Genomic DNA, 25,733 nt, shown 5'->3' with positions numbered 1-25,733 from the left:
ACTCTAACTAGAAAGCCTGCTCATTCGCTCCAAAGTATTCTATTATGAGTAAGCATAACGATGAGTTCTTGGCAAAGTATGTTATAATATCAGGCTCTCAGCTGAGGTTTTCTAAGAAGAAGGTGGATCCTTTGGTATACTGAAGTACCATTAATGTAGTTAGGGTTGCCAACCTCCAGGTACTAGCTGGAGATCTCCTGCTATTTCAACTGATCTGCAGCCAATAAAGATCAGTTCACCTGGAGAAAATGGCAGCTTTGTCAGTTGGATTCTATGGCATTGAAGTCCCTCCCCTTCCCAAACCCCGCCCTCCTCAGGCTCCACCCCCAAAACCTCCTGTCGCTGGCTAAGAGGGACCTGGCAACCCTAAATGTAGTAGATGATGGTTCTGAAAATCAACTTCCTTGAAGTCAGTATAAAAGATTTTATCTGTGCAATCTTATGCAGAGTTACTTTCGTCTGAGCTCATTGATTTTAGTGGGTTTAAACTGGACTCTGTGCATGATGGTAATGTCAGTGTTCTATTATATATTTTATACAGAAACTTTGCTTCTGTCTTACAAATAGAGGGAGGTTCCCTGAGCTAGACACACCGTCCCTGCCTTAAACTGTAAATTAATTTTTCCACTGAGACGGTTTTTAAAAAATATGTTTTTCTCATTGCTTTTCCTGTACTATCCTGTACTATCTTGTGACACCCATGTGCATTAATATGAACTCTGGCCACCCAGTTTGGATTGTATATGTATTCATTCATTGATTTTAGGCCCTTTGCTATTCCAACTCAATTAATTCTTGCATCGCCTGCTTTTGTGTTTATTGCAAGGAAACAGAACCATTTACACATGGGCATATACCACATAGTGGCTAAAAAGCATAAGGTACATCAGGAGGCCCCTGCCTCAAACCTCACCTCTACAATGAGCTTATTAGGTGATTTTAGGCAAGACAAATCCTCTCTCACCAATGGCTCAGCCAGCATTAATGTGAGGGTAATAATACTGCCTTGTTCCAAGATAAGGTATGTGAAACTTTTTGAATGCCCCAAAATGCTTTAAAATGCTACATATTATTGTTATGGCACATACTGGTCATTTGCCCTTTAAGCTTAGGTGGTATAGGCTGCAAACTCTCAAAACATTTTCAGGAGAATGTTTAGCCAGTGAGTGGTGTCAATACTAGAGAAAAAGATAACCTGGTTTGGAAAAGCTCTCCCTGTGACTGTGCAGGGAGTTTTTCAATTTCTTTGAAAAACTGAGACCAAATAACATCTCTGCCCCAAATCGGACTACCGCTTTTCAGGTGGGGCCTGGAGTTCTCCTGGTAATTTACAACTGATCTCCAGACTACAATGATCAGTTTCCCGGGATGAAACAGCAGCTTTGGAGGCTCTATGGCATCACATACTCTCACCCCCAAACTCTGCTCTTTTCAGGCACCCCCAAAATCTTCATGGATTTCCCAAGCCAGAGCTGGCAACCCTCTCTCTAAAGCAAAGAACCAGTCCCACTCCCATGGCAGCCATTTTGTGATTGGCCCTATCTACCATCACAGCCATTTTGTGGCAGCCCTATAACCTTTTAAAAGTCCAAACGTGCATGCAGACCTAGGGTTGCCAAACTTGGTTAGGAAATCCCTGAATATTTGGGGAGATGTCTGAGGAATGCAGAATTTGGGGAGGTCAGGGAATTCAGTGCAGATGTGATGCCATACAGTCTTCTCTCCAAAGGTACCATTTCCTCCAGGGGAACTGATCTCTATAGTCTGGAGATCAGTTGTAGTTCTGAGAGAACTGCAGACCCCATCTTGAAGTTGGTAACAGTGAGACTGAACAAAGAAGGAACTCCTGCTGTAACAAGAAGGTAATGGTTATGTATTAGGAACCTGACTATTGTTGGTGAGGAGATGGACAGTTCAGGCCTCCAGAGTAATATCTGGAATGGAGTGGTGTGCTGTGGCATTAAGAATGTAGAAGTTGACTTTCCCTGTTCTAGAATAATCTTATAAAATACATGGGAGTGGTATGGAGTAAATGGATGGCAGGGTGCAAACCACATACTCTGTTTATCCCAAACTGACCAATCTTTTTCCCCCCAATGTAAATTAACGAGAGCGCAGCAAATGCTTCAGGTTAAGCATTTGTACTCATTACAACAAGATTTACAGCCCACATTCATTTGACTATTTCTGATTTTGTTTTTTTATTTCTCAACTATTATTTAGCATGTGCCACAATGTCTGTATGATTGGAAGACTTTGGACCTGTCTCATCTTTATTGCTCTTATCTTCACAGTAAACATGGAGAGGATGTAACCCTCAGTCAGATCTGTGTACATTAAGCAATTCCATATAGATATAGAATAGTCACAGAATATGGCAGCTTCTGAGAATCTCTTTTTAAAAAGAAAGCAAGCTTCTATACTATTTATTGACATTTTTACCCCACTTTTAGTTTCTCATTTTATCCTCACAGCAACCCTATGAGGTAGCTTAGATTGAGTGTGAATGACTGCCCCAAGATCTTGCACCACAGGCTTTGAGCCCAAGTCTCCCAGATTCTAGCCTAACTCCCTAACCACTGCATCACAATAGCTCTTCTAGAATTTATGGTTATGAAGATAGCGCATTAGTACTGTTTGGCGAACTCTCAAAAGGTAGAAGAGGGCATGGCCAAAGAGTCGGGCTCCCTGCCCCATAGATAAACTATGCAAAATACGCAAATCGAATATATTTAGGTGTTTACTTGTCTCCTGTTTGGCTGACACACATCCCTTTCCTGTGGGTGGAAAGACTTGTTTGTGTGGAAAGCTGCTCATTAGATGGCTGAGCATGGGACATAGATGGGATTGTGTCTGCAGTACATGTAATTTATGCAGATTGTAGAATCCAGCTCTTCTTGGCACAGAATTTGAGTTAGTTTAGCCCCACAAAATACATTTGTGGCTCTGCTAGATAAGAGCCTTGAAAAAGGAGCCATTGGAATTGGCCCAGAATGTTCAGGTGTTTTTACTGCTACACAATAAGGAGAAGCTACTTAAAGCCCTGCCTCATTCCCCAGCAGCATGTTTTTTTCCTTCTCTTTCTGCTGTCATATTATAGCCGCAGAAGGAACCAGTGTTGTGCGTGGCTGGCTCCATTCCTAGATGACAGAACAAGGCTATGTGAGGTGAAGGAGGATTGTTTTCACAGCAGTGAGAGCAGCAACAAAAAGTCATCTTCAGGGTGCTTAGACGGAAGGAATGAGCATGAGCCACAAGGGAGACATATATAATATTATTCTTCCTTCCATTCAATCCAGGGGAGTAAATTGCATCAGGCAAACGCATGTGTTTACCCTGCAGTTCTCTCACCAAGTTTGCCTTGGGCAGAGGTATGCAAGCTCAGTTTCATTCCTAGAAACCCAAGAGCTTGGATTCAACTCCTGGTAAGGTAAAGTGTGCCGTTGAGTCGCTACTCACTCATGGCAACCACATGAAGTTCCACCTCGTGGTTTTCGAGGCAAGAGATGAACTGAGGTGGTTTGCCACTGCCTTCCTCTGCATAGCTTCTGACATGATTGGGATAGTCCAGACTATTGGGGTTACTCTAGCAATTTGCATACTTAGGAGGGTGTGGTTAGTTGCTATTAATTTGTTATTCATAGAATGAGTTGGTAAGGAATTATAGAAATATGTATCACAAATGATCAAATCTGCCACAAGTAAGATCTGAGCCCACTCAGTGTATAGAAGATTCAGATACAGTTGTGTGTGTTTTCTATCAAGGCACTTGCTATGTGCCTTCCCTTCATCAGTGGAATCTCTGAAGTAAATTATAGTATCAGTCAAGAAAAAGGTAAGCAAAAGCAATATAAACCAACAATTAAGTATAGAGCAAAAGGCTCACATCAGTAAAACCAGAAATGGCTATTCTACTTGTAGGAATCTTAAAGTTATTATTATCAGCAGATATGAAATGAGAAACTCACAATGTATGACAATGTGAAAAACAGCATTTGATGAAACAACATCATGTGTCTTAATCTGCAGGTCCGATTGAAGGGAGACAAGAAAGGAAGAGATTTGATTTCTCATCTTCCATAAAATCAAATCTGCCTTCAAAAGACTCTAAGATTACACCCCGTACACCCCGTTCTTTGAAGAATATTTCTGTCATCTCTGCATCAACACATCCTGTGGAATCCAGTACTATGAGGACAAATAAGGCCCCCTCTAGTGAAGGTTATACAGCTCACTCTCTTCAGTCAATTAAATTTAATCCTACAGTAGGGACTATTCTAATTGCTGAACATAAGGAAATTAAATTTAATTGCTCCATCAATGTTCCTAACTCACTAATCAACCAAGACTCTGCACTTATTTCCTTGTGGAAAAATGGGAAGGAGTTGTTGGATGCTGACCGACTAGCCAGCCAGTTTTATCAGTTTGATGACAATGAAGTAACCTCAATGGTATCTACTTTCAGGTAAGTAACTTACAAAATTTTAAAGTTTACAGTTAATTTTTGTAACGTATAGAAACCTACATGTTAGAATCTTAAGGTTACAAAAGTTTTAGTACCATTGCATACATTATAAAGAAACTAACGTAAGAGGAATTGTCGGGAGACCTACGGCCTTTTATGCAGGGACGTTTCCCCGCGGTCATCCCCACCGACTACTTTGGGGCTTCCTTTTGCTTATGCATGCCTTTTCTGCCCATTAGAGGTCCCCCCTCTCTCTCCCCCCCCCCACACACATTTTGCCCACATTTTCCAGATTCTGGCTAAACCAGCATCTGGAAAACATGGGCAAAATGCGCACAGAGAGGGAGGCGACCTCTGACTGTTGGAAAAGGCATGCATAAGCAAAAGGAAGTCCCGAAGCAGTCACTGGGGGTGACCGCAGGGAAACATCTCTGCATAAAAGGCCGCAGGTCTGCTCTTTTCCTTTTGTAATGCGGGAACTGGATCTTACTTAGAACTCCTGAAGTGACATCATCCAGGAGTAGGGTTGCCATCCAGGAGTCTGGGTTGGGAAAAACTGGAGATTTTGGGGGTGGAGCCTGAGGAGGGCAGGGTTTGCAGAAGGGAGGGACTTAAATGCCATAGAGTCCAATTGCCAAAGCAGCCATTTTCTCCAGGAGAATTGATCTCTGTTGCCTGGAGATCAGTTGTAACAGCGGGAGATCTCCAGACACCACTTGGAGGTTGGCAACCCTCACTTTTCCCCGGGCCTACCCTGAGTCTGGTCAACACATGTGGTCTGGGAGTTCCATGTTCCCCAAGTTCACGTGGACCCAATTCAGACTGGGCCCATGCCATGCAATGTGAGGGAGCTTAAGCTTTACCCTCCTAAGCCATTTCCCTGACCTGAAATCGCCCAAGAGAATTGCTATTTGCTGTGCCCTCCTCATGCTCCACCCCAAAAACCTCCTGCTGGTGGCAAAGAGGGACTGGCAAACCTAGAAAAAGTATATCATGTACTTACTAGATCCACAGATTAAAAAAAATTCGGAATGCTTCCAAGCCCTTGAGAATTCTGATCAAAACTAGATTATTCACAGGTTACTTTTCTTTGTGTTTAGCAGTTCCCAACGTTGCCTACATACCATATTTATTTTAGATCAGTTTTAAAATACCACAGCATTTTTTTAACAAAAAGCATACATGGCAAATGCTAGCTTCTTGACTGTCACCATGTAAGCATTGAAGGCTTTCTAAGGTTTTCTTCCTTTCTCCCCTGCAGTATAATCAACGTCCAACGCTCTGATAATGGATCTTACTGCTGCAAATTGAAGGTCAACAGTCATGAAATAGTGTCAGATCCTATCTTGGTCCTGTTGGAAGGTAAGCCTAGATTTGAAAGAATTATGGAATGCACTGCCTCGGAGGGTGATGAAGTCTCCGTCTTTGGAGGTCTTTAAGCAGAGGCTGGATGGCCATCTGTCGGGAGTGCTTTGATTGTGGTATCCTGCATGGCGGGGGGAGGGTTGGGGTCACTGGGGATGTGTGGGGGAGGTAGTTGTTAATTTCCTGCATTGGGCAGAGGGTTGGACTAGATGACCCTGGTGGTCCCTACCAACTCTATGACTCTACGATTCTATGTGATGTTAACAGACAGCTATTGAAATACTGAACTGAGAGCTGCTTCCCGCTTAGGGGATTTTGCACAGCCTAATGTATGGAAACAAGCAGTTGAAGCTTTTCATTGCATGGAGGTAGATAACATCACCTGGTAAATAACATCCTATTAAACCTTGGTTAAAGGAGCAAAACATTTTTTCTCCAGGTTGTTGGCAACCCTACAACACAGTAATGAGACTATTCCAGGAGCACTGGAGAAAAACTGAATTAGACACAGAACCAGTTTTGGAAACTATAGAGAGCCAGCGTAGTGGTTAAGAGCGGTGGTTTGGAGCAGTGTACTCTGATCCGGAGAACCGGTTTGATTCCCCACTCCTCCATATGAGCGGCAGATGCTAATCTGGTGAACAGAGTTGGTTTCCCCATTCCTACACATGAACCCTGCTGGTTGACCTTGGGCTAGTCACAGTTCTCTTAGAGCTCTCTCATCCTCACCTACCTCACAGGGTGTCTGTTGTGGGGAAGGGTAGGTGATTGTAAGCCGGTTTGATTCTTCCTTAAGAGGTAGAGAAAGTCGGCATATAAAAATCAACTCTTCTTCTATAGAAGAAGCAAGCAGAGAGCGATTTGCAGTATTTCCCAAAAATGTCATTTCCCCCCCAGAATTAAAACTGAAGGTTCACCTCTCTTACATAAAAAAAAATAGACATAATTATTTTCTCAATCAGTTCCCAGAACCCCTTTACAAATACATCCTTTACAAATGCACCACATGGATATGATCTATGTGTGGGGAAAATACAAACTCACTGCACTTTTGAAGCACAAAGAGTAAATGTCTCCCTTCTCTCTTCCAGATTTGGAGTTTTCCATTTCAGCATCCCTGTTCTTGATCTCTAGGATTTGAGCTGCCATAGGTCAATCTGAAGTGCCTGCTGTTCTGCTTTATACTGTGTGTGCCTCTTTGTCCTTCTAGTCTTTATAACAGTTCTCTTCCCTTACCTTTATACAGGGCTGCCGTACTTCATTAAGGAGCCTCGGGAGCTGAACATTACCCGAAATAAGCCATTCAATCTCACATGCCATGCTGTGGGGCCTCCTGAACCTGTTGTGATTCACTGGTTTTGGAACAGCAGCAAAGTTCGTGAGAAACCTGACATTTCGCCATCTGTCTTGATGATGCCAGGTAAGTTGAACAGCATGTTGGTTTCTAGATGTGTGTGTGTCTGCATGTCTGTGTGTGTGTCGGTGTGAACACTTGCCATTCTACATGCACACAGGAATGTGTTAACATCCCCTGGGTAGACAGTTAACTATCTAATTTTCAAATATATTATGCCAATTGTGTTATTTTAATATATGTGTTTGGAAGGCTCCTTGCAAGGCCGTATAGGAGTCATTAGCATTATTTGGGTTTAACTTGTATTAAACTTATGTGTACTTGGACAACTTTTTAATGGTTTGGCTTTTAATTATATTTTTGAGAAAACTGATGATGCCATGATTTTGATATGACGCACAGAAGAAACCAGTGGAAAGTGATAGTAAAAAAGAGAAAGAGGTGAACCACAAGAACAAGACTATAGGCACAAGAAATCCAGCTCTTAAAATTAGGAAGTGAATAACCTCAAAACCAGAAATCATAATAACCAGAACATGTGCTCTGTGTTTTGATGCTGGGCTGAGTTTTTAATAGTGGACTTTAATTAATAACTTTTAATGTTCTGTTTTTATTGTTTTTATTTTGTAAGCTGCCTTGGGCAGGTTCCTAGAGAGGGAGCATAATTTTTTTCTAAATAAATAAATAGAACAAAATCACATTATGCCATAAAGACACATGCAAAATAGCAGCTCCTTTGGGGCTTTTTCAGGTCCCTATCCCTCCCTGTGTGGTGTGGTCTTGTTCTGATATGTCTGTCTCATCGTATCAATATTCAATCACAATAAAACAGTTGGAAGTTGATGATTCAAAGCAGTTTGTTTTTATTGGTCAATACACAAAAAGCCTGGTGAAAATTGCCTAAAGTGCAGAGCAATTTCCACACACATCAAAGGGTTGCAAGCATGGATATAGACTTCGATAATGGGTGGTTACAGAGGCGTAATACACACGTAAGACCCAACTGCCCAATACTTGGGACCTCTAAATTAGAATAGCCTATAACAGCATTGAAGGCGTTGCAGAGAAAGTTATGATCTCATGTCCACTAATGAGCAAGAAGAGTTTTCAGTGTCAGGTGCTGCTATGTTTTGATCCTAAGCTACTGAAGTTCTTATCTTGGATCCTCACACTTGCCAAGGCTAACTAAGGGAGTGTTCCTGGCTGGCCCGAAGAGGGAAGGGGGGGCCCAGCTTATGAGAGCATACTAAGATCTTCTATAGCTTCTCTAATTAACTTCTAACAAGCAAAACTGGGCCTCTTATACTCAAGGCCTTTAACATATGTGTGCTTGGTGTGACTTTATAATGGATGCCAACTCTTATATGCTGAGTCTGGCATATTCATAAGTGCAGATTATACTTTATTGATTACAAAGAATATATTTCAAATCAAAGAATCCATTTCTAATACATTTCCCATAGAATATAATGATTTCAGGCATTACAGTTCTAAATCAGACCCCGAGTACAGTGCATTTAAAAATAGTTAGGAGCTCCGGATATCACATTCCCAGCACCTACCTGGTTTGGCCCTTAGACACTGCTGTAAGATGAAACAAACTTAGGGAGATCTCCTGGAATTCCAATTGATCTCCAGACTACAGAGATCTGTTCCCCTACAGAAAATGGATGCTTTGGAGAGTGAACTGTAGACATTATGCCTGCTGGGGTCCCTTCCCCAATCCTGCCCTTCTCAGGCTCCACTTCCAAATTTCCAGGAATTTCCCAATGAGGAGTTGGCAGAAACCTTTACACCCCCACAGAGAAAACATGTGTTCGAGGAGCTAGAAATGAGCTTGCCTACCTTCACACTTGACTAGTCCCAGTTCTTCCAGTGCATATCTGAGCGAGGATTAACCCTGGGGGGTTTATTTACTTGATTTATTGATTCACTTTATTTACAGTCTGCTTTTTTCACGGAGATTTGAGGGAGATTAAAAGTGTATAATAGGACTAGGAATACAGAAGTCTGAAACACGTAGCTCTACACCACACTTACTTTCTTTGGTCAAATTCCTTTGAAGAACTTGAGGTATTTAAAACAATTTGAAAGAGCCACTGCTTCCTAGTTTTTGAGGAATTGTTTGAATGAGTGCTGCCTCTAAAAGAGGTTTATCTGGTTTTACCAAGTAATTGTGAAAATAATTCCAGTATTACATAATGTTTTAGGTGTTTCCTTTTTTTACATTTGAAAAATTAAATCACTGTACGTTAGATAATCTAGTTAGAAAAATTGCAAAATTTAATGACTTTAATAGGGAGGAATGAGGTTATGAATTCTACTAAACAAGAACTTGCCTTGACTTAGAATGTAATATTTCTTCATCAGTTCCTTCTATTCTGATCTGAAATCTTGAGTTACTTAATGAGGTTACATTTCTTTGTACGTTTTAGAAATGACCTGTATATTTTGCTATGGCTTAAGCCAGGGGTTTTTCAGCTGTGTACTGGAGAACCCGAAGTTCAGTAGGAGTTTATTAGAGGTTCCTCAGCAAGAAGCAGAGTTGTTGAGCACTACCATGGGTCCCCTCAGAAAAAGTTAATCCATCTCATGTTGGGGCTTCTTCTGTTCCTGTTATCTTCAACTCTTCCTAGCATTATTGTCTTTTCCAGTGATTCTTGTCTTCTCAAGCTGTGAGAAGTTTTAGCGGTTTTCTGGTGCTTTGCTTGATAGTCGCTTTCAACGTGTAGTCTGTCAAGGAGATGAAACTACCTTATTTTTTTAGCTTATATTTTAGCTTTAGGGAGAAATAAGCTGGGGAAAGCTAAAAATTAGTGTGTGGGGGCAGGGAGAAATGGAGAAGTACTAAAGATAGGGGGAAAGAAGTTTCCTAAGAAGAATTAGTAAAAGTAACCAGAAAGAGAGTTGCTGAGAAAGTAAAAAAGTGGGAGAAGAGTTAGGGTTGCCAACTTCTCCAGTCTCTACCCCCAAATCTCCAGGAATTCCCCAACTTGAAGTGGGCAACTCTAGAAAGAGTGGATAACAAAGAGGAGAACTGTATGGAAAAAGAACGCAAGGGATAGAAATGCTGAAAAGATCATTGAAGGAGGAAGAAAGGGAGGAAAAACAAAATGTAAGCGAAGGAAGAGTAAAGAACTGAAGGAACAGAGGAAGAAAGAAAAACAAGAGGAATACTATGCCATGAATTATCTTGATCTTGGTTATCAGCAACACTTCCTTAAACTTAATTACTTGAGTTAAGTATTTTGCCACCTGATAAATTTTCTCAGTATCCACCTCTAGATCTGATAAAAGGGATGATCTAGAGTTCTAAAGGAAGATTATACTTAGATGTCCTAGGGTTTCAATTTCACCAACTCTGCAGTCACACAGGCATTGCTGAATGGGATTTTTAGAAAGTGGCCATTTAAAACCTGTGTGGGGAATGTATTTAGTCTTGCTAGGGTGAAAGCATGTCTTTGGGTTGGGGAAGTTAAGAGATTAAAGTATATGGGAAGAAGGCTGTTTTTAAGTTTTTAATAGTTTAGCTCTAGGCTTAAACTTGAGTGATTTCAATGAGCTTAGACTGGAATAACTGCGCATAGGATTGCACTGTAACACTCTTGCCATTTTTTTTAACTTTTTTTCTCCAGCGGATTGTATTGTGTTTATTTTAATGTAAGCAAACTGATGGTCCAAATTTGACTGAGAGCACAGGATGTAATTGCATAAAACAAGTGTGCATGTAGATATTGTAGGCATTCCTTAACTGTACGAAATTTAGTTACAGCAAATAAGTAGTAGTTTATAGGGAGATTGCAAATGGAGGATAAATAATTCAATTGTAGGGTGGGAGTGTCAGGTGGAGAGGGACCACAGTTCTGTATTATCAAGGCAATTGGGTTGATATTCCCTGTCTTGCTGTTGTGCCTAGAAAATGTTACCCCAGGTAGATCTGATCAAGGATAACGCACTGGAGATCAGGAAGTACTTTTACAGCTGTGCTATTTAATGGTATACCAGTTTAACAATACAGACTGGGTTCAAGTTTCCCCAGCCGCAAGCAAAAGAAAGAAGAACACTGCCGCTTAACATTCAGCAACCTTTATAGAATTCTAACAATATAGATACTTTCCCATTGTTCCCATGGTGTCATTATTGGCTACTGAGATCAACAAGCATTTCTGCAAAGCAAAGTCTTTTGCCGGGACACAAAGGTCTTTGTAATAGATAACGCGCTAGCAAAGTAGAGGAAACCGCTGTTTTGGGAGGTTGCAACATTGAGGAATGTTAGTGTATTATGTGCTTTATGCAAACTAACTAAATTGAGAGAAAGAGAAAAGAAAGGACGAGGTGGTGGTTCTTGACACGCATTTATCTACACGGGTGTCATGTCTAAAAGGAGGATTCCTGCACCTGTTTATGTACACAGGGGCAGTTAATAGTGCCACAGGTAAAATACCTTTATTTGGGGCACTTCATTGTCCTCTGCTTGTCTGGCTGCACTGCAATTCAGAGAACCCATTCCTGCATTGTTAAGGAACCAGGTTGATGCTCCATTTATTGCTAGACTGTACAGTTAAGGTCAGGCACTAAAACATCAGCAGGGCAGCATATTGCATTGCTGAATATGATACTTCTTGTTATATCTTAGGAGAGCTGGAAACAGTTTCTAGGGCAATTAGATCTTCAGAAAATTCATATTTACCTGCCGGGTTTTAGATCTTTGACTGCCATTGAATTAACTGTTCATTGCTCATTTATTATCGTTTATAGTATAAGCCAATGCTGAACTGTTCCAGTTAGCTGGTTTTATGTTATTGTTCTTAGCCATTGATTGTTTTAGTAGTTGGTGTTTTATAGGCTATTTTAATTTAAAGCTGCCTTGGGCCAAAATCGCATGGTCCCTTAACCCACTTTATTCCCTGTTTCAGCCAGGATCAAATTTACCCGGGCCGGGGGGGTGGGGGGAACTGTACGCATTACCTTGAAAAGCAGGGACGAAACTGTGCCAATCGATCCATGTAAACAGAAAGTGTGGGAGACATGAAGTTCCTGTTTAGTTTGGCACGCACCCCATGCTCCCAGTGAATGGTCATTTCAAATTGACCAATGAGGGCCTTCCCTGCCCCGGGAAATGACCAATCACCGGAGGCGAGGGTGTTGCAAGCTAAACAGGAACTGTGCACGTCTCCCGCACTTTCTGTTTACATGGATGGATTTGCACACAGTTTTGTCCCTGCTTTTCAAAGTAATGCGTACAGTTTTCCCTTATCCTGGGTCAATTTGATCTTAGCTGAAACGGGGAATAAAGTGGGTTAAGGGACCATGCGTTCTTGGCCTTGGTTATTCTTAGGAATAGAAAGGTGGGGCATAAAATCCTCACAGATAAATAAATACTCCTTTTCTGCTTGTGCAGAATTTATTTAAGTGGCCTAGTACAAAGAACTCAAGATTTTGTACCAAGGAAATCTTCTAGAAAGGAAACTTCCAATATGCAAAGTCTCCCTGGTTGGGCCAGTGCCATACCTGCAAAGAAATTAGCAGTTCCTTAAATCAAGCTCTGGAGTCTAGGCCTGCCGCAGAAGAGCCAGACTGACTGAGGGGTAGAGCTCTTGCAGTGGATAATACAGGAGTGACTTTACTCATTGCCCATTCTTTAGTGGTGGAGAACCTATGGCACGCGTGCCAAAGGGGGGCACTCAGAGCCCTCTCTGTGGGCACACGCACCGTCGCCCCAGCACAGAGTTCGCCTGAGTTCGTTACTAGAAAGCCAGAGGGATGTGGGGTCGGGCTGCTACCCTCCCCTCTCCATGTGCGCCTGAGGGCATTTCTCACATCACCCGGCCCTCTGCCCAGCACCCTAATGGGAGCGCTTCCTCCCTCCCCTGTCACATGCGGCTGGGCGGCTCACATGCGAGCATGAGGGTGCGGCGCAGATGGCAGCCTGTTGAGTCTGTGGCGAAGGTGATTCCCATGGTGGGGTTGGAGAGGAGTTAGGTTGGAGGGGAGCATAGCTCACAGCGTGGCATAGCTGGAGGGGAGCAGAGCGCTCGGGTCACAGCGCAGGCTTTGCGGCGCCTCCCACCTTTCAGTGAAATTCCCTACTAAAAGAGGAACACCCACTTACCCAGCATGTAATTAACCTGTGGAACTCCTTGCCACAGGATGTGGTGATGGCATCTAGCCTAGATGCCTTTAAGAGGGGATTGAACAAATTTCTGGAGGAAAAGTCCATCATGGGTTACTTGCCCTGATGGGTATGTGCTACCTCTTTATTATAGATGTGGGCCACTGTGAGATACAGGAGCTGGACTACATAGGTCCAATATATGTACAGCAGAGGTGAATCAAAGGTAGGAAATGCACTCAGATGCCTTTTTCAGAGCAGGCCAAAAGGTCTGCAAAAGTGTGGAATTCTCTGCCAAATAATTTTAAGTCAATAATGAAAGCACTTGTTTGGATCATCTTATGCTTGTGAGCAGCTGTTTTCAGCTTTGAATTATATCAAATCTGACACCAGAAACAGACTAACAGATGACCTGAGTGCTGCATGTGTTGCTCTCATACAAAGTATGAGCCAAGGTTAGACAAATTATCAGCATGCATACAACAGCAAAACTCACATTAATTGTTCAAAAGCATTCCAAATGCAAACTTTTACCTTTCAATAAAAAGTTGTTTGTATCATTAAAAGCTCTGTTATTGTGTTTTTCTTTTAAGACAAAATATGTTAATGTATGAGTTGTTTTTTCTAAACTAAAACCTCAGTATTCAGGTGCAATTTATTTTATTTTATTATAAAACTTGGAAGCCAACAAGCTTTTCTATAGGCAGTTTGAAACAAAAAGCAGATGGGGAAAGCTAAAAATTAGTGTGTGGGGGCAGGGAGAAATGGAGAAGTACTAAAGATAGGGGAAAAGAAGTTTCCTAAGAAGGATGAGTAAAAGTAACCAGAAAGAGTGTTGCTGAGAAAGTAAAAAAGTGGGAGAAGAGTTAGGGTTGCCAACTTCTCCAGTCTCTACCCCCAAATCTCCAGGAATTCCCCAACTTGAAGTAGGCAACTCTAGAAAGAGCAGATAACAAAGAGGAGAACTGTATGGGAAAAGAACGCAAGGGATAGAAATGCTGAAAAGATCATTGAAGGAGGAAGAAAGGGAGGAAGAACAAAATGTAAGTGAAGGAAGAGTAAAGAACTGAAGGAACAGAGGAAGAAAGAAAAACAAGAGGAATACTATGGCATGAATTATCTTGATTTTGGTTATCAGCAACACTTCCTTAAACTTAAGAATCTTTTCGAGTTCATGGTTGCCTTTCTGAGTCTTAGTCTTCTTTTGATTTCATGCTTGCAGTTTCCGTTATGGTTGATGATGTAGCCAAAGAATAGAAATCCTATAGCAATTTCAGTTTCTTCATTATCCAACTTAAAATTGTGTGATTCCTCAGTAGTTATTACTTTTGTCTTTTTGATGTTCAGCTGTAATCATGCTTTGGCAGTTTCTCCTTTAACTTTAATCAGTAATCATTTCAAGTCTTCATTATATTCTGCTGGTAATGTGGTGTCATCTGCATATCTTCCACCTGTTCTAACAGTTTTTACTCCACCTTCATCTAAACCTAATCCAGTTTTCCCTATGATATGTGGTACCTTTTATTAATGATGCTTAATAAGAAGAAAAACAAGAAGGGTACATTTATTTCCTTTATAGAGTCACCAATAGATCTGACTACTTGTCTTAACGAAAACAACAGCCCAAAATTAATATAGGAATTTCCCCCAATTATAAATAAAAATGAGGGTTGATGGGTGTGGAGTCAGAAATAGGAGAGAAATCTTGGAGACCCTGCAAACAGCAGTACACTAGAAGTAGAAAAGGAGATCTGGTTCCTGCCTTTTTTAGCAACCTACTTGCTGACAAGTTTTGAGGAGACACTTGGATTTCTGCACCCCGTTCCTGCCTTTCTGGTGTAATGCTAGATAGTTGAATTGAAAGTGCAAGAGGGAACTTTGCTAGTGCACCTTAATCCATGGCACGGGGTGAAATGAGAGGGGTGCCATTGTGATTTGCCTGTGCTTAAGAGCTCAGAGACTTTAAAGCAGCAGAATTGGCATGCTTCCCCTTGAATTATCGGCCTCCTACTTGCTTCTGGCTTGCTAAACTTTTCCATTCTATGGCTTTCTCCCCCTGTGCTTGGTCTGAGCTGCAACATGAGGCACTGGCAGGTTTTAAATAGCTATGTCAAAGAGTTCAGTCACATTTTTGGCACAGGAAAGTAGCTTTAAAAAAAATAACAAAAGAAGCCAGCCTTTCCCATGAAGTGTCTCCCTTTGCGGTCAGAGAAGTGCTGTACTTGAAGACATGTTTATCCAAACTGTAAAACAACACTTGGGAGTTGGTTTCTTTTTGCGGTCTGTGTTTTTAAAAAAAACTTAGAAGAGAAATGGGCTAAATGTTTCCCTTTTGTCACAATCGCATTTCCCGCTGTATTGTTTCATTCTCACTTTGCATGGCTTATTTTAATCTGACCAGGTCTTAATGAAGCTGCTATTTTCCACTGTGAAGCTCATAATGAGAAAGGACTGGCGACTTCAACGGAAGGACGAGTCAACATAAAAGGTCAGTAGTAGTCTCAAGAAGCCTAGCTTGTTCTAGCTCATTGCTCTTAATGTAATGGGTTGGTATGCACACGAGTACCCACCTGACTGCTAGCGTTTTACAGACAAAAAATAGGGACATGCTTGGAATACCCCAATTCTCATATCAAGGCCCATTGCTCAACAACCCTCCACCACACACTGTTACATATTGCTGAAGACGATTCTGCCTTCTATAGGTAGCATTCATTTACCTTGTGACTGTGATTTAAAAAGCCAAGAGTGTGTTTGTTCTTTTGGTTAACCATATACTAGAAGAACAACATTGTCCTAAAACAGTCGATTAACACTGCAAAATTTACCTCAGAACTGGTTGTGAAATGGTAGGCTGTGCACTGCGTCCATTCCTCCGCCCTGCGATTTAACTTCTAGACCATAAAAAATTAAAACACCGGCAACTTACAATAACAAAATTTGAGCAGGCAGTCCCTAAAAGAAAAAAAAAGATGCACAAATGATTGACCAGGAACAAGTACCAGAAATATATAGGTATAGGCCTAGTATACGGGGACAGTTGGAACATGCGGAGTTGTGGCATGACTGCAGATCTGTTCCTCTAAGAGCAGAGACGGGAAGATGGTGCTATTACAGGAACTGATCTACGTGATTCAACCTACCAGCTGTATATTTCTCAGGGTCTTGCAATGTACTGCATAAGCAGTAAATAACTTTGTAATTCTTGAAACAGTCCACCCTAATGGTTTTTCCATTTTAATGTTTTTCTCACAGTAATGCAGTAATGCCATTTGGAGAGCTATAAAATATCTTGTTGTTCTTAGCAAAATTAAACCAGTTGTACTGTTAGTGCCAAGCCAGTAAAAAGACCATTTTATTTCGAGTGCACAAAAAGTGACCATTTTTGGCTTCATGGACCTTTTAACTTAAAATTTTTCTTTGCGTTTCTAGGCTGCATCTTCCCAAAAGTTAACAGCAATTTAAAAACAAAACTGTATTAGGTCACATTTGTTACAATCAAATTGTTACGGCATAGGACTGTTGTCCATGAACAGTGCGGTGGTTGGGTGAACCCCCAGGATGTCCTTTCAGATCCTTGTCATACAGTCTTCACATACTCACTTTTTCATATGCTTCCCATTATTTTGGTACCTAATCAAAGAAGATATACAGGTATGGACCCCATGAATCTGTTTATTTATTCATCATGGATGTTTCTCTTTCTAACCACAAATGTAAGGAAAAAGCCAAAGTCCCAGGCAGGATAACAATCTAATTCAGTTCTGCTACCTAAGGATACCAGGCAGCTCAGCCATGTGCTACTCAAGACATATGGCTGTGAATCGGGTCGGTGTTCTCCTTAACTCATTTGTATTCCCTGCAGCAGCTGCAAGGAACTTAACAGCCCAAGTGCCACATCTCAATAGAACCTGTTACAGAACAGGCCTATTCTGGAGATCAAATGGGGGCACCATCCTCTGTACGCTGTGTTAAGCTTCTTGGAGGAAGGGGGGATAAGGAATTAGGGATGCCAAGCTGTTGGCTGGCGTCCCCAGGAGCTTTAGTGGTGGAGTGATTGGGGTGGAAATGTTGCACAATATGTGACATTATATATATCCACACAAACCTCCAATGTGATTACCTGGCTGTCCCTGAAAACTTCATGGTACCATGGGGTTTTCAAGGATGGCTAGAACGCCCCCCATATCCAGGGTCTGGGGCAGATGTGATGTCATGTGTTGCACATTTTCATCTCCACCCTCAGATCTTTCTTCTGCTGGTCCAGGCAGCAGGGGTGAGAGGGCGGTCCCACCAGCAGGAGCGCTCCCATGAGAAGTAGGCAACCGCCTGGTAAGGTTAGGTCCACTTAGAAATAATCCATTATTATAATATTAATGCTAACAGAATATCATGTGGTGTGTTTTCATATGATATTTGGGTTGGGTATGAGGTGGTATGAGGTGGAATCATTGCTTGGAGGCCCTGGTTTGGCTCTACATAATTTGGAGTTTATATGTTAGATTTTGTGGAAACATACCTGCATGTCAGCCCGGATCTGCAAAAGATACATCTGTTGGTTGGGAGCAGGAAGATAACACCTTGCTTTCACACCTTGTGGTGCCAGTGTAGTGTAGTGGTCAGAGTGTTGGGCCAGGATATGAGAGCCCTGGGTTCAAATACTCATGGTGCCATCAAGCTCACTAGGTGATCTGGGGCCAGTCACACTGTCAGGCTGATTTACTTCAGAGTTAGTGTAAGGCTATAGTCTGTGGAGAAGAGTTTCTTGGAGGAAGGGCAAGACACAGTTTACCAGACGGAATTGCAGTGAAGTTTATCTGAGCTAGACTTCCGCCAGCTGCACCCCAAGGCTCTGTTCTCCCTCTCCATATCCTCTCCTCCCATGTGGCTACTTACCTGCCTGTAGCCCTTTCTTCTCCCACCACATTCAAGTAATTCCAGTGGTTTTGTGCTGTGACCAAATTGCCTTTCAGTTGCATGGATTTTGCATTGTATATCATGTGCAAACATAACTGTTGAAGATGTTGCTGTTTCTAATGCAGGAATCCCATCCCCACTTGTTGAAGTCCGTATTCAAAATAGAACTGCTCACACAATAGTTGTGTCCTGGGTCCCAGGTTTTGATGGTTATTCTCCTTTGAGCAACTGTAGTGTTCAGGTAAGTCTTTACAACTGCTCTCCATAATACTTGTCATTTCATGTATTTGCAATGAAAACATGCCGATCCTCATTCTGTGTGTAAGTTTCAGTCTTCTCCATTGAAATTCAAATAGTAAACTTTGTGGCTAAGGGCCATGTTACATGGTTCATTGGAGATCTGGGATTAGATCTCTCAATGTTTTCTTTAAGGTTTATGAAGAGATCATTGTTTAAATTGATTAAAATCCATTACAATGAAATGATTAAGGGTTTTTTTTTTTTAATCAAATGGTTTCCCTAATAGCAATAGTTTCAGGAGAGTAGCCATGTTGGTCTGCTGTAGAAGAGCTAAATTCAAGTCCAGTAGCAAGATTTTCAAGATACAAGATTTCAAGAGTCAAAGCTCCCTTCGTCAAATAATAATATATGTTATGTGGAAAGGAAACAGAAGCAAGATCTTTCCCTTTTCTATGTGGGTTCCTGTCTGCATTTCTTATCCAAATAAAAGAGGACAGGTTACAAAGTGCACTTTGTCCTACTGCAAAGGTGAAGAAATAATTGGCTTCCTTGTACTTAGGAGATGACAGTTTTGATTCCTTCTCAAGAAGAATCCAGGGTGTCATATCTAGACAGGGTGACTCATTCTTGCCAAAGGGCAAAGTGTCTGCTGCCAGTTGCAGGAATTAAATGTGACAAATAAGCAATTACTATGGAGAACTCTTTAGGCCTCTTTGTGGAGAAGTGTCCGGTGACAGTTGCTGATCACCTGAGAAGTAAAGAGGCAATGCTCCCACTCATCCTAACAATGGGCAACATCACCAGCTATCCAGAATACAATCCTAGTGCATTAAAAGCCCCCTGCTTCCTACTGACTGAGCCTATACACCAGCCCAAATTGCTTAAACGGTGCTTACTCAGGCTTGGGGCTTGGTGAATTTCCAGTGGGAAGGAGTTCCATAAACAGAATTTCTCTCTTCTGCTCCAGCTTTCAGAACCTGGCACATTTTCAGGTTGACACATGGATGGGGACTGCTGCGTGCATGGAGGAGCTTAAGCCCCCTCCCTCGCCATTTTCCTGACCTTGGATATTTACTCCCTTGGGGAAACTTAATATGTATTGGACTACATGTATACTGTAGGCTAGAGGTCCCCAATGTGGTGCCCGCCAACACCTTTTCTGGTGCCCGCCAAGTGTTTTTAGGAAGCGGGTGGGGCCTAGGGTTGCCAGCCTCCAAGTACTGTCCAAATATTCACTGTGGATCTGAGATCTCCAGTGTTCCCAGAATTCATCTGGAATTGCGAACCTTTACATGAGAATATCAACAATAAACAAATTTCCAGCACCCACTGTACCATGTGCAAATAAATATCTGGAAGAGGTGGTTTTGTATTAGGGTTACCAGTCCCTCTTCGCCACTGGCAGGAGATTTTTGGGGTGGAGCCTGAGGAGGGCGGGTTGGGGAGAGGAGGGATTTCAATGCCATAGAGTCCAATTGCCAAAGCAGCCATTTTCTGCAGGTGAACTGATCTCTATTGGCTGGAGATCAGTTGTAATAGCAGGAGATCTCCAGCTAGTACCTGGAGGTTGTAACTGTAACAATTGGCAGCACACGGGCTCTATAGATAAGGAAGAACAATGCTATGAAAGCTTTCAAGTACAAAGAAAAACAATTTATGGGCTATGGTTAGTACCTGGAGGTTGGCAACCCTATTTTGTAGACAAACTAAGGCTCAAACCACACATTTCTTTTGTGTTAATTAAAGTATACTTTTATTTCTTTTGCAAATGCTGTTAACAAAACTTTTTCAAGGAGAAGAATGGGGGGGGGGCTCATTTCTCTTTTTCTCACTGCCAAGCTGCTTGTGCCTCTAATGTAAAAAAAACATGGGTACTTGTGAGTGTAGAAGTAAAAGCAGTTCAAGGGTTGCTTATTTTCAGATAGAAAATGGTAGGGAAGGTGAGTGAGCTCCTATTTCCCTATACCGTTCTCCTTAAAAAAGCAGTCCCATTGGCTGAAAAGAACGTCTTTTCTGTTGTGGCATTCTCACTTCGGAAATCTCTCCTGGGAGATCAGCTTGGTACCTCCTTTTGTAGCTTTTGCTAGCTGCTGAAAACTTATTTACTGGGAAGTTTTTCCAGAGTCTGTTGTGGGTTCATTTGGAGGGGGAGGGTTGTGGGGAGAAGAACTTTTTTATTATGTTTTTTTCTTTTTCTTTTATTGTATGCAAATCATATGTAGTCATTCTTTACTGCCCAGTAATAAACATGCTTTACAATATATCAAAAATATTTAAGCAAGAGTTTACTGTATGCCACCATGAGTACTCTATAACTAAAAATGGAAATGAAAGTCAGTTTTAAAGAAATAAGGATAAACATTGATCTCCTAACCTCCTTGCATAGGAGCTTTTGGTTTAGATCTCCTCCTCTATGAATTCTTTGTATTTTTTAATTACATTGTCGATAACACTCTGATGCAGGACAAAGAGCTTATTGTGTGCTGTATCCACCCATGCTCTGTAGTTAGAAAATGGATGGAGGTTATCCATGTGAGCTGCTTAAGAAATTTCACCATAATCTATGAAGTGCCCTTGCTTTCATTTGCTCCTGTGGTCAAGATATGTCAAACGGACAGAAGTATGCAACATGATAAGTGTGGTATAAATCCTGGAGGGGAGTATATATGTTTGGTTGCTGAAATGGGAGGCCCTTATCCTCTTTGAAACAGCTTTCTTCACAATAACTGTTTGACTATAAAAAAATTCTTGAAGAAGTAGGCTGTCATCCTACGGGGAGTTGAGCTGCTTGAATCCCATTAACTTTTGGAAGGTTTAGACAGCTTCACACTGGGCAGGATGATGGCCAGAATAATTTATCTGGTGAATGTTGGAGTTGGAGACACATGCTTGGATACGGGGGGACAAGCAGAGCTATCAAATTATACATGGATGCTTAAAATTATTTATTATTACATGTTTGGCTCATCTTTCTTCCATGTGCTCAGGACAGCATACACAGTTTCTGATTCCCTCCATTTTATCTTCCCAACAACCTTATGAGGTATGTTGGACTGAAAGACATAACTAGGGCAAGTTGAGTTGCCAACCGCCAGGTGGGGCCTGAATATCTCCCAGAATTACAAGGGATCTTCAGAAAATGGCTGCTTCAGAGGGTGGACTCAGTGGCATTATATCCCACTCCCCAAATAACACCTTCCCCAGGCTGTACCCCAAAGCTCCAGGAATTTTCCAAGCCAGAGTGGCAACCCAAGAATTTCATGCCTGTGGAGGGATTTGAACCCAAGGCTCCCCAGGCTGAGCCCAAACTCTTCCCATGACACAAAACTGGCTTGTATAACATTCAGTCTTTCAGGACAGGTATGTAAACTATTTATTCAGGCAATTAAAATTCCCACAGGGCATTCTCAATACAGGAAACATACACATGCATTGCCAGTGTGTGTGACAGGGAGGAGGGTTTTTTGGGAAGGATGCCAGTTCCAGGGATATTGCTGTGAGCCTGATCTTGGCCAGGAAGAGAGCAGGTTATAAATCTAATGAAATAATAAATAATACTGGGGGTGCTATTGCAAAGGAAGGGATTAGGATCCTCATCCAGTGTTACACATAAGCCACAGATGTATGACTATATTAGAATCTAACTACACATTACATGCAAATGCTGGCCACTGAGCCCCAGTGCCCGTTTTTTCTTCTTTTTTCAAATCACCTGCATCTAAAGGACGTAATTTTGATTGGACTAGGAGTAACTGGGTGCTTCCCCTTTCCCCGTGAGTTTTTTTTTTTTTTGCCATCAAGTTACATCTGACTTATGAGAGCCAGTGTAGGAGAGCCAGCATGGTGTAGTGGTTAAGAGTGGTGGTTTGGAGCGGTGGACTAATCTGGAGAACTGGGTTTGATTCCCCACTCCTCCACATGAAGCCAGCTGGGTGACCTTGGGCTAGTCACAGCTCTCTTAGAGCTCTCTCAGCCACACCTACCTCACAGGGTGTCTGTTGTGGGGAGGGGAAGGGAAGGTGATTGTAAGCCAGCTTGATTCTCCCTTAAGTGGTAGAGAAAGTTGGCATATAAAAACCAACTCTTCTCATGATGATGACCCTTGGTGGGGTTTTCAAGGCAAGAGATGTTCAGAAGCGGCTTTCCATTGTCTGCCTCCGCATCACGACCCTGGTATTCCTTGGAGGTCTGCCATCCAAATACTTGCCAGGGTTGACCCTGCTTAGCTTCTGAGATCTGAGATCAGACTACCCAAACTGCCTCCCCTGCCAAGCTGCTTCCCCCCACACACACAGATTTTGAGCAGAGAACTGTTTGGAAGGGAAAGGGTAAAGCAGCACTTCTGCTTCTCAAAATTGTCTCCCTTCCAAAACAATATTTGTTGGGGGTTGGGGGGGAATCAATGGGGTTTGATTATATGTGTGCATATAATGTGTATATGCAATTAAGTACCACTGGGCTATTCTGTGCACTGGGCTATTCTTCTATGCTGGAGACTGACTACCCCCCGCCCCCCGCCCACTCAGGGCACAACACCAAAAGTGCCTCTCTTGTGCTGCTTCTGTCCACACAAATGTTGTCAACCCAGGATCAAAAGTCAGAGAGGCATTTTAAAATGGAAGGGTTATTTGTGCCATACAGATTTTAGATTTGCATTGTAAATAGTTGAAAATGCAAACATTGCATTTTGTGCGCTAAAAAAGGATGAAAAACAAAGCCAGCTATAGCATAAAAGAACATCATTCTTAACATATATACGTTAATTAATGTTAAATCATATGCTACTGCTATTGCTTAACATTAATTTAGTCGTAGTGAGGTGTTTGGTGCTGTCCAGACAGGAGAAAGTCTCCGCCAAAGGGCTTGGCTGGAAGGCTACAACACCATACAGGCCAATATCTTGCAATGGGTTGGAGTCATGTCTACACATCAACTTTGCAGCTGGTGTCCTTTGTTACTGTGCTGTTCCCCTCCCCCTAAGAATTGTTATATGCAACAGAAGAAAAACCCTTGCTTGTAGATAGCTGGACATAATCAGGATTTCCTGGGGCTGGTACTCATTCATAAGAAAGGCTAGGGAAAGCTTTAGTGCATCACATTTCACACGCATGAATCACTGCCTTCTTATCACCTGAACCATAGAATGAGATTCTGAAAAATTGTAGTATAATTTAAGCCCATGAGTCTACCCATATCCATTTCCTACTTGTTGGCTTAGAGTCGTTTCCTCTGGCAGTTCAGAATAAACTCTCATAGGGTACAGTGGGTGGATAAAGAATGGGGAGGTGTTTTTTCTTTCCATATGCTGTCATGTTGATGGTATTTGACTCTGCATTCTTATTGAACCTCCGGAAATAGGCTGGAGAGTCCAAAACATTTCCTATGATTTCATGTTCTGTATTGGTTTCTGTACAGTTATCGTGATGCATGCAGAAGGAGATTTCTTAGTTAGAAAGCATTCAAAACCTCTAAGACTAGTGAGTGTTTTAATCACAGAGCACATGAGAACTTGCAAAAGCAGGCCAGAATTACTATAATGTTGATGTTGTGAAAGATTGTGTGGTTTGGTTACTGTGGACACTACTGTTTTGCCTGCTTTGGGATACAAGAGCCAGAAAATTGATTTCTTTCATACAAAATGAAATGTGCCCAAAATAGAAACATCTGGTTATGATTACTGTCCTAACAGTTGCTTGCCAGAACATCTGGTAGCGTAACAGAATGTTTCGTTTTGCTTTTCTTTCTACCTTTTAGAGCATTGAAGAGATTCTCTTAGACTGAGATGAAAACCCAGTTCTAATAGCTGAGCCCTTGGTTCAGCTGCTGCCTTGTTTTGTTTTTAACAGCAACCATAGCTTGAGTTGAGCATGGACTGAAGGATCGTTAGGATTGTCTCTGTGTCCACTAATTCTCCCACACAAGCCAGGCCACAGACAAAGGGCTCTTTAAGCCCTTCCTTTCTGGTGTGAACAGCAACAGTGGGGTTGGCGCAGCCGTTCCATTATTTTGTAACTGCTGCTGTTTACTCATGTTTCAGCTTGGGACAAAACATATGATAAACCTAACAAAAAGAAGCGGAGTCCTTGGTATCTGAGACTATGTGGGGGGCCTGATTTGGAGCACCCTGGGGCTTCATTTGGCCTCTGGGCTGGCAGTTCCAGATTCCTGCTATCAACCATACTTATCCATTTTGGTATGAATACAGATCTCTGTCTTTGTAACAGCTATACAGGGGAAGAGAGGAATGTCAAAACAAAGATAACTTCAGAATGGCCTGTTCAGTGTTTCCCTGCTGTGTTTGCAGAAGCATTCTCAATAATGGGTACAAATTCAGGGCAGGAAAAACCACAAATAATAATACATTTTTAAATAAAAAACATTGGGGGCAGAAGCTGCTGGACATAGGAAAAAATATTTACAGCGAGAGTAGTTCAGCAGTAAAATTGGCTGCCTAGGGAGGCAGTGAGCTCCACTCACTGGCAGTCTTCAAGCAGCAGTTGGATGAACACTGGTCAGGGATGCTGTAGGCTGATCCTGCATTGAGCAGGCGGTTGGATTAGATGGCCTGTATGGCCTCTTCCAACTCTTATGATTCTATAATTCACACTAGCAGTGGAGCCTCTCACAAAACAGATGTTTTGTGTCCTCTTTCCTTTGTCAGCCACCATTCTGCCGGCATCAGCAACGTTGTCTCTGTGAACTTAGGCAGATTATGAGAGGGAGGGCAGGAAGGGATGAGTCATTGCTTGGCTCTCATGGCCTTATATGCCCAGGGTAATGCTGATTGCTATTTTGAGGTCAGGAAGTAATTTTCCTCCAGGCCAGATTGGCCAGGGATCTTGGAGGGTTCTCTCTCCCCCCCCCCCATTTTCTGGGCATGGAGTAGGAGTCACTGTGGAAGTTGGGGTGGGGGAAGCAGTTGTGAATTTCCTGGATTGTGCAGGGGGTTGGACTAGATGACGCCTGAGATATTCCTACCAGCACTATGTTTCTATATTTCTATGTTTCTATTTTTCCCCTGCTGTACCACTGGAGGGCTTTTTTCTTTTTGTTTTGCTTGTTTGTTTTTTTCACTTTGTAAATTATCAGTAATTGGGACATCATCTGGATGCTCAAAAAAAATCCATTCAGTTGTATATCATAACTGAGCAAAACCTCCATGTCATGTGGAAGCCACACAGGTACATCTACATGTGTCTGTAGTTGGCAGTTATGAACTCGTAGAGGCTGAGTTGAGGTGGCAGTGTGGATGAGCATGTGCAGAGAGAACTGTCCTTGCC

The 25,733-nt window shown here is 42.1% G+C and overlaps 1 protein-coding gene across 2 annotated transcripts in view; it reads left to right on the top strand.

Annotated features, from left to right (window-relative positions):
* Nucleotides 1-4,106: 4,106 nt before the first annotated feature.
* Nucleotides 4,107-25,733, top strand: part of MERTK (MER proto-oncogene, tyrosine kinase) — a 62,029-nt gene continuing 40,402 nt past the window's right edge. For both annotated transcript variants that reach the window (XM_056852676.1, XM_056852675.1), the window contains exons 1-5: nucleotides 4,107-4,465; nucleotides 5,727-5,827; nucleotides 7,077-7,250; nucleotides 15,698-15,784; nucleotides 18,339-18,454. In XM_056852676.1, coding sequence (XP_056708654.1) covers nucleotides 4,191-4,465; nucleotides 5,727-5,827; nucleotides 7,077-7,250; nucleotides 15,698-15,784; nucleotides 18,339-18,454 — 753 coding nt within the window. In that variant the 5' untranslated portion in view covers nucleotides 4,107-4,190. The remainder of the gene's footprint in view (nucleotides 4,466-5,726; nucleotides 5,828-7,076; nucleotides 7,251-15,697; nucleotides 15,785-18,338; nucleotides 18,455-25,733) is intronic.

The sequence above is a fragment of the Euleptes europaea genome, chromosome 7, assembly GCF_029931775.1.
Source record: "Euleptes europaea isolate rEulEur1 chromosome 7, rEulEur1.hap1, whole genome shotgun sequence".
Lineage (NCBI taxonomy): Eukaryota > Metazoa > Chordata > Lepidosauria > Squamata > Sphaerodactylidae > Euleptes > Euleptes europaea.
The sequence above is the reverse complement of the archived record's forward strand: the minus strand, read 5'-3'. Positions and strand labels throughout refer to the sequence as shown.